Source organism: Solanum stenotomum, unplaced genomic scaffold (genome assembly GCF_019186545.1).
Source record: "Solanum stenotomum isolate F172 unplaced genomic scaffold, ASM1918654v1 scaffold35469, whole genome shotgun sequence".
Classification (NCBI taxonomy): Eukaryota; Viridiplantae; Streptophyta; class Magnoliopsida; order Solanales; family Solanaceae; genus Solanum; species Solanum stenotomum.
In genome coordinates, this window is record NW_026033463.1 from 1723 (window position 1) to 10847 (window position 9125).

At 31.2% G+C, this 9125-nt stretch overlaps 2 protein-coding genes across 4 annotated transcripts; one reads left to right on the forward strand and one right to left on the reverse strand.

The window, feature by feature from the left end:
* The first annotated feature begins 513 nt into the window (after positions 1 to 513).
* LOC125852477 (2-oxoglutarate-dependent dioxygenase DAO-like) lies at positions 514 to 2586 on the forward strand. The gene is made up of 3 exons (XM_049532201.1): positions 514 to 839; positions 1261 to 1582; positions 2293 to 2586. Exons 1-3 carry the CDS (start codon positions 514 to 516, stop codon positions 2584 to 2586), a joined length of 942 nt encoding a protein of 313 aa, XP_049388158.1.
* Positions 2587 to 4459: 1873 nt separating this feature from the next.
* On the reverse strand, positions 4460 to 7881 carry LOC125852476 (serine/threonine-protein kinase Nek6-like). 3 transcript variants are annotated; one of them, XM_049532199.1, is made up of 6 exons: positions 7760 to 7875; positions 7613 to 7659; positions 7054 to 7173; positions 6440 to 6506; positions 5020 to 5085; positions 4460 to 4899 (listed from the first exon to the last, which is right to left on the reverse strand). In XM_049532199.1, exons 3-6 carry the CDS (start codon positions 7170 to 7172, stop codon positions 4849 to 4851), a joined length of 303 nt encoding a protein of 100 aa, XP_049388156.1. In that variant the 5' UTR covers position 7173; positions 7613 to 7659; positions 7760 to 7875; the 3' UTR covers positions 4460 to 4848. The 3 variants fall into 3 exon arrangements, with proteins under 3 accessions (XP_049388156.1, XP_049388155.1, XP_049388154.1); XM_049532198.1 differs by having other exon boundaries at positions 4468 to 4899; positions 7054 to 7179; positions 7520 to 7659; XM_049532197.1 differs by having other exon boundaries at positions 4483 to 4899; positions 7054 to 7179; positions 7760 to 7881.
* Between the last annotated feature and the right edge of the window lie 1244 nt (positions 7882 to 9125).

Below are 9125 nucleotides of genomic sequence, written 5' to 3' on the forward strand. Positions count from 1 at the left end.
AAAAAATTGACAAATTCCTTATACATTATTAAAATCTTAGGCCGGCATAGCCTTCTGTGACCTCAGCTCCATTCTAAACAATAAAAATATCAAAAAAATGACTGCGTACCGATTCAGAATTTTCACTAAAAAAGTTTGAAAAAATAAAAATATAAGCTTGAGTTTTGAACTTAAAACCTCAATTAGTCCTTTAAATACTAAGTTAACTTCTAATCTTAAGAAATATAATTATAATACTGTTATATATATAGTGTAATTCTTTACTGAGGGGACCCCTTCGTAGCCACATATAGCCCAAGGTAGCCAAATGGACACCCTTCGTTGAAAAATTATATTATATATATAGAAAATTGTACATAATACACATATAGGTCAAAAATTATTTTTTATACATAAATATTAAAATGGATTCCCTCAACGAAATTTCTAACTTTACTGTTGTCTGGATGCACCCATATGTGTGTATATATATATTGCAAAAGAATCAACAAGTATTATAGAAAGAAAAAAACTATGGCTAAGAGCTTGCCAATTATAGACATGCAAGATATATCAAGTGATAAAGAAATAGTGAAATCACTTGAACGTTGGGGTTGTTTTAGGCTTGTTAATCATGGCATTCCACCACAACTCTTGTCGGAAATAATGGCGATTGGCCGGACGTTAATGGAACTTCCGGTGGAAATAAAGGGGCTAAATGTTCATAAAGATACAAGTTTTGGTTATATTCCGGTAAATATGATTAGTTCCATGTTTGAATCTTTAGGGGTTTATGATGCATCTTTATATGAGGATTTAGATTATTTTTCCTCTCAATTCAATCTATCTCCTCATCAAAGGTATGTAGTTTGTCTGTCTCGATTTACGTGACATTTTTTATTTTCACGATATTCAAGTTACTCAAGAATTTTACTTTTTTTCAGCTTTCAAAAAATAAATTTTGCTACTACTTGTAATTTTTATTTTATTTTTCTAAATGCTCCCCAAACACCTTAACTCTCTGAAACAAATAAAAAAAAAATTCTCCTTAGAAACTTAATCAAACAGGCTATAGACTCATAGATACTATTATTAACACTAACATATTTTTTGCTCTAATTTTACTATTTTTAACTACTTATAAGATTAAATTATTTAATTTAGTATAAATATCGAATCAGACAATTTTTTTAACCATTATTTCAGACCTCACTTATAAAATTACATTGAATACGTATTATTGTTGTTGTTGACTAGCCTTTCTTTTTTTTTTTGTTGTAGGGAGGTAATGATGAAGTATTCAAAAGCAATTTATGATTTAACAAAGAAACTTGGGATTAAGCTCATGGAAGGTCTTGGTTTAGAAAGTGGAGATTTGTTTAAGGATTGGCCTTGCTTAATGAAGTTTAATAAATATAATAATAATCCTGAAACAATTGGATTAACAGGAGCTATAACACACACTGATAAAGGATTTTTCACTATTTTATTGGATGATGAATTAGTTAATGGACTTGAAATGCTTGATGACCAAACTAATGAATTTATTCCTGCTAATCCAATTCCAGGATCATTTCTTGTTAATGCTGGGGATATTGCTAAGGTTAGATAAATAATTATGTTTTATTAGTTATTTTCTTTTTTTTAGAAAAAATATTTATTTCTTCTTTACTAATTGATTGTTACTAGAAAATTCGTTTTAAGTAGTTTGTGGACAAGATTTTCTAATTGTTTATGATGTTACGAAGTTCTACTTTAATTTAATCTCCGAAATAAAAGATGAGGAACATGTTTTTTGTTCGAATTGGGGTGGAAGCAAAAAAAGAGGCAAATTTCTTAACCTACACGAGCCTAAAGCAAAGAGAGTTCAGTTAGCTACGGATTTTATTATTTAGCAACAAAAAATTGTTCGTCAATACTTTAATACTACTTTTTATTTTATAGTAATAGAATCAAAACTAGAATATAGGCAACTATAACTTTGCTAGGAAGGGAATTATATGAATATTTTTAACACGAATTATTATTTTTTTTATCTTTGAAATTGTTACACATTTAAAATAATAAAAAACATAAATAGTGATCCTTCTCTAACCGTTTTAATTGTTAGATAAGATGGTTTAAGTAGTTGAATATATTATTAGAGTAGTAATTTCATGATTCGAGTCTTATCATTATTTGATGATATAATATCTAAATATGTTTAGCTCATACATCAAAGCTCACATGTAAAATAATGTGTCACAAGTCAAATACAATAAACAATAATGTCATCGCTCGATGTTTGATATATGTACTTGTATTTGTGTTTAGGCATGGAGCAATGGAAGAATTTGCAATGTGAAGCATAGAGTACAATGCCATGAGCCAAGAGTACGATACTCCATTACATTCTTTGTGTTAGGACCAAGAAATGCAAAAGTGGAAATACCTTCTAAATTGGTGGATTCTCAACATCCTCCTCTCTATGTTCCTTTTCATTTTGAAGAATATTATGCCCTAAGAACTTCTACTAAATGCATACAGGGTGAAGCTCTTGATTTGTTTCGTGAAAAAATTGACTTAGTTGTTGCAGATGTTTCTGACGAAATTTTCGTTGATAATTAGGTTTTTAGAAAGGGACGTTTGTGAGGGATTCACATCTTTTGGTCAAGTGTACGTTTTAATTATAGTTTTGATTTTAAGCAAAGTCAACTTAATTTGTTACACTAGCTTTCTTGGTGGATGCATTAGCGAGCCTTTTGTTTATGCATCAATCGACCAATATCATGATATGCTTTATAAATTGTGTTCTATCATGTACTTTTATAATTATGAAGGAAAAACTACGACATACATCACTATCATATATACTAATCTTACCTCTAGTTTCAAATAATTACATACATTATCACTTTTAATATTTTATACCATGTATTTTAAAAGATACAGTCAGATAGATAAATCCCTTTAAAATGGGATTAATTATCTTTACATTTAAACACCTAAATTAATGGTCAATTAACAATTTGAATTTTTTCTCTCTCTCCAGCAATATACCTCTGCCAATCACCTTACCCAACCATAGCTCTCGTCACCCCCCACGTCCTCCATCAGTTAGCTCCACCATCTCTCTCATCCTTCAACTATCAAAACTGAATCTTGGTAATCAACATTATATCTAGAGGTTTTTAACTATTGTAACATTATTATCTTGTATCTGATATNACACCTAAATTAATGGTCAATTAACAATTTGAATTTTTTCTCTCTCTCCAGCAATCTACCTCTGCCAATCACCTTACCCAACCGTAACTCTCGTCACCCCCCACGTCCTCCATCACTTAGCTCCACCATCTCTCTCATCCTTCAACTATCAAAACTGAATCTTGGTAATCAACATTATATCTAGAGGTTTTTAACTATTGTAACATTATTATCTTGTATCTGATATATGGTTCTTCCTTTTCATGAATATAAGTTGTTAAGCCTCAATTAATTCGGTATTTTATACATGTACTTGAATATTCAAACCGACGGATACATGTATCTGATGAGTAATTATACATGTATCTAAATGACAAAATATGGCATAGAAACTAATATGGTGATATTGGTCATTGTTGAAAAACTCACAATCGCAAGGAACAAAAAAAGAACAAATTAATGCCAAGAATATGAAGTTTACAATTAGAGAATTATTTTGGTTTTATGATTTCATTATTTTAGGATGATTTGTTAAAGCTGATACACTAAGAAATATGTAGATATGTTAGAGTTGTTAATTAAGCATCAATTACTCCTCTAATTAAGGAAATTAGTTACATACATTTAATTCAAAATTAATAAAACGTGTATATCCAATATTCAAACCGGTGGATACATGTATTTGGCGAGTAATGTTACATGTATCCAAAAGATAAAATATAATATAGGAAGTAATATTCAAAACTATCAGGATTCATATATAGTAATTATGACCTAAACTAGTGGAATTTATGTGCTTTGCTCAATTATGAATCACACTAAACATTCGTTTAAGAAACGTGAAATGCTTATGAGATTTTTTAAATCGTTTATAAATCTTGTGTTTGTCGATACATTTTATAAAATCTATTCGCTAAAAATGTGGGTTCAAGTTTGGATGAAAAAAAAAGTTCAATACTTCATTTATAAAACATATTCTACCCCAATGCATTTTATAAATCATATTGATGATTGCAATTTCTAGTTAAGTTCTTTGATAAATCGTATTCGAAAGAAGAAAATGATTCGATAAAGTTATAACTAGGCCCACTTAACTTCAACAAATGGAATCAACAAGCTAAGAATTATATTGTATTGGATATATCGCTTTTTTTAGCTGAGTATCTATTGAAAACAACCTTATTACCTAACAAAGATCGGAATAATTCTAAACCTGCACAAACCTCACTTGTGGAATCATGCTGATCTCTGCCCTGAATACCGGGGAAAATGCTCCTCTAGACTTCTTTATGATCTTTACCCTGAATACCGGGAAAAAGAAAATATGCCACTATCCTCAGATTACACCGAAAAGAAATTCTATAATCATCCTATTCATTTCTTATTTTCAACTTCATTACCCCCTCTATTTTTAGTGGCACTATTACTATTTGGAGAGCAAACAGTTAACTCTTTAACAGCCAAAGTTCCGGACATCTTAAAAATAATTTTCACTATAAAAACTCTATATATACTCCCACAAGTGGGGTCTGGAGAGGGTCGTGTGTACACAGACCTTACCCTACCTTGTGAAGGTAGAGAGACTGTTTCCGATAGACCCTCGGCTCAAGTAAAGCATATAAGCAGGTTTGAAAAGAAAATATAGTAGTGAAGGGAAATGTTAGCAAAATCAGGGATAATCACTCACACATTTCCATCTTCGCAATAATCGGCTACCACGCATATACAACTTCCCTGAAAGAAAAAGAAAGTCAAGATTTTCTCTGGTGCAGCTTATGTATTAGATAATTGCTCCTATAAAGGCTACTTGTTGCACTTTCAGATCCTATAAGCAAAATCTGAATGATAGGATACCTTGTCCACCCAAGCATCTTTGTACTCAAACATATATGGATGGTTTAGTTTTGCTATCAAATTCATCTGCAACAAAAAACAACTGTCTACCATCAGATAGAAGAATATTTTTCAAGCATATCTTGCCACCAAGTTAAACTTTTCATAGAACCAATCATAAGATGAGTTAAGATTTTGTATCTAAATGTGTTTGGGTTCAAAAGCAAGACTGAAGTAACTATTTGATGACATAACTTCTTCCACTCGACATACAAGCGTGGCCATAGTCTACATTATCCGCTTCTAGAAACTAGAGTTATTCATTAAGGGAAAATCTTGGGTGCAAAGTACTAACTGGTCCTTCTTTTCTGTTTTGTTAAGGCAAAGAAAACTACTTCACTTGTGACTCCCAAAAGAAAGTTCTAAGTTTTTACTTTAGTTCAATCCTACTTGTCAGCTCATGTCATTTTTTTTGGAAGCTCGTTCCAAAAGCTTTTTCCTTCCAAATCAAACCTTGAGTTAATACACTTAGGAACTATATTTTGTCCTGTCAAAATGATCTTCTCTAAAACCTAAGCTCATCGGGGGCAAACTGGCCTTCACACAGAGAAAATGCCGATAAACGGTGTTTAATGTCTACTCTACTGATTATAGGTTTCCACCAACAAACCTCATAGGATGCTCCACTTATTTCCTCAATGTATTGGTCAGGACTATCACTCCTTTACATAGTCCAGCAAACTAAACACTTGCAGTTTTATCCCATGATTCAACAATTAAGAAAAACTTCTTGAAGAAATAAGGTTTAGCATGGAGAACACCCCTCCATAATATACGATAACATTAAATCATGAAAATGTTGATACCAATGGAAGAATGATGTGGCATGAGAGTGATGATACAGGACGTTTAGACGAACACATCAATTGAAATAGCAGATTGTCATGCAAACTGTCAATCTTTGCTTAATATCACCTAGTGTTAGAAGCAACTGGAGTAGAAAATAAAATTAGCTTAAGGAATCACAATAAGGATGGTTAGAGAGACATTGATGAGGCTGGTTAGGAGAGATGTGAACAACACAAATAACTAACCATTGGATTGTTGGTACCATTAGACCATTAAGAAAATGGCAAAAAAGGAAAGAAACAAAATAAAATAAGTACATAAATATAGGTTTGTCAATTCTTTATGATGGAACACCTCATACAATGTAGCTCGCTATCGAAACTATGAGGAAAACTATCCAACTAGACAATCTAAGACTAGATTACTGATTTGAACCACTGGATTGTGTCATAGATCTGGGGACATTTCATTGGTGGCTAAAGTTTGTGATCAGCCAACTTCGAAGAATAATGACCTAAATATTATTGGTCTTCAATTAACCATAGTACTAATTTTTTCACAGAACAAAATTAAGAGAAGCACTTGAAATGACCTCCTGATGTGCAGTGCGCTTGGACTTTTCTGTTTGTTTTGCTAATGGTATCTTCTTCAAAACATACCTACAAGGAAAAGGAAAATCAAAACTCCATAAAATTGGATTTACATCACTTGTCTTTAAGTCAAAGTAGTTGTTTTATTGAAAGAATGATAAGTCAAGATAATCTTTTCATCACAATTACAAAAGTCAACAACTTGGATGTTAATATACAACAGATTTAGTTCTACTTGCTGTGCAACTTTGCATCAGTAAGAAATAGGATCATTTACGGTTTTATTCTCAAGTACACTACATTTTGAGTTCCTTAGTTTCTGCTCTTTGATGAACACTAACAGAAACAATCAAACTTTAAGTAGAAGAAAGATTATTGGCACAAAACAAGTTTTCCTCTATTTTCTTTTCATAGATAGGACCAGCCTATATATTTGGCTGAAACCATACTTCATGAGACTGAGCTTCAGAAAAGCAGATGCCAAGTTCAACAAATTTGTGGAAATGCTTATCAGAAACCTTACAGATACAGTAAAAATAGACATCCAGTTCCTACATGAAGCAAAATCCAAACTAAATCATAAAATAGTCTCTCAGACAAATACTTATTAGCTTACTTCTTCTTCTCAGTTCGATGGAGAACAATAAATGCAGTTCCAAAAGTTCTTTTTCCCAACTGTTCTAACACTTCATAATCATCTATCTTGTTATCAGTATCACTCTTCTGAGTCTCCATTCTGCCACTGAAAACACAAACATTACACTGTTTGGTCAAATTACAGTTAATTGAACAAGTTCTTGAACTCACACAACTCAAAACTTAGGCAAACATTACACTTTACAGTAAAATTACAGTTAAAGATTCAATATTTCTGTTAATTGAACTGATTCTTGAACTCACCCAACTCAAAACTTAGGCAAACATTACACTTCACAACAAAACTACAGCTAAAGATTCAATCTTTCTGTTAAAAACTGATTCTTGAACTCACCCAACTCAAAACTTAAGCAAACATTACACTTAACAACAAAACTACAGCTAAAGATTCAATCTTTCTTTTAAAAACTGATTCTTGAACTCACCCAACTCAAAATTTAGGCTAACATTACCCTTCACAACAAAACTACAGCTAAAGATTCAATCTTTCTGTCAATTGAACTGATTCTTGAACTCACCCAACTCCAAACTTGAGCAAATCTTTACAGGTTCAACAGTGAAATCCCTGCAACAAGAACAACAAAAGCAAATCTTCACTACATTTCAGCAAAAAAAAAAAACAATTTTTTGAGAGTAAACTAAGCAAAGCTGCAACTACTACTTACTGTACGTGTGTTGTGTGAGAGGAAATGAGAGGGCCCTAAGAAGGAGGATCTGTTGTGTAGGGGCTAAGATTTTAGGAAGGCAACAATACTAATTAAAGCAGCATTGGATTCGCCAATATCTATATATTTACTATAGTTTATAATAGAAATTTAATCGACACTGAAAACAGATAAAAATGAAACCAAAAAAAAAAGGTTAATTCAAATGCTGACATTAACATAATGCACCAATTCTAAGGTGTTTTTGTTAGGATGTACGAGAATAGTGTTTAATAGAAGTATTATTGTGAAAATAATTACAATAACAATATATTCAATGAAATGTTACAAGTGAAGTCCGGAAGGGTAGTAGACCTTATCACTACCTCGCCGAGGTAGAGGGGTTGTTTCCGTAAGATCTTCAATTCAAATGCAATAAATCCAGCTACAAAGAAGAAGGACACAGTTAAAAGAGTATAGCAAGTAACAAGATAATCGTGCAAAGTCTATTTATATGTGATCGTGTTTGACAGTATTTGATTCTAATCTTGACATTAACATAATGCACCAGGTTGCAATGTTAAATTCAGACAAATAAATTGAAACAGAAAAAGCATTACAAACAATATATAATAATTATTATAAATTGGCAAAAGGTGTGACCGAGGTAAATTATAATTTTATAATATATATATAAAAAAAAAAGCCTTAACTTTTTGGCAAAAATATTAAATTCATTGCCTTTATTCATTTCACAAGGGGCTTGAGATTGGGGAATGGAATATTTTGTTAGGTCATTGTCATAATGTCACCAATCACCATCCTCAACTACTAGTCTACTATACTATTATTTCCTTTTAAAATATTAAAAGTAATGAAAATTGGTATTATCTCTTTAATTATTTTTCTTTATTTAGGCTATTAGCAGCCTATATTTGCATCTAATTGACAATAATTCTCTTTGAACATGTAATATTTCTGGTATGCCTAAATTGCTGTTTTAAGAAGCAAAAATAATAATTAAAGTCAAACTTCAACCACCAAAATACAAGAAGTCAAATATTTAAACCTAAAAAAAGAAGAAAAGGATAAGTATTAATTGTACTTTAATTAAGTGATAAATTGATCACGTGCTAAAAAAAATTTATCCAAAGAAGATTATATATTAGCTAATCTTGATTACTTACACCAAAAATCTAATTAGAATGTTTTAAACTCGTACATTATTACAACCATCAATCGTATATCGAGGGAGTAGTGTGTACACAATCTTACCCTTATCTAGATATAACGAGGCTGTTTTCAATATTCCATCAATTCAAGAAAAAAAATACGATAATCAAAAAGTAAAAACGATATTAATTAAAAAATTGTGCAACACTCGACT

Bases quoted from the DNA above. Each gene is read 5' to 3' on its own strand.
- LOC125852477 (XM_049532201.1), top strand. From the start codon at position 514: ATGGCTAAGAGCTTGCCAATTATAGACATGCAAGATATATCAAGTGAT. The intron at 840-1,260 runs GTATGTAGTTTG...TTTTTGTTGTAG, and splicing joins AATCTATCTCCTCATCAAAG to GGAGGTAATGATGAAGTATT. The intron at 1,583-2,292 runs GTTAGATAAATA...ATTTGTGTTTAG, and splicing joins ATGCTGGGGATATTGCTAAG to GCATGGAGCAATGGAAGAAT.
- LOC125852476 (XM_049532199.1), bottom strand. From the start codon at position 7,172: ATGGAGACTCAGAAGAGTGATACTGATAACAAGATAGATGATTATGAA. The intron at 6,507-7,053 runs GTAAGCTAATAA...TTTTCCTTGTAG, and splicing joins CATCGAACTGAGAAGAAGAA to GTATGTTTTGAAGAAGATAC. The intron at 5,086-6,439 runs GTCATTTCAAGT...TTTTTGTTGCAG, and splicing joins AGCGCACTGCACATCAGGAG to ATGAATTTGATAGCAAAACT.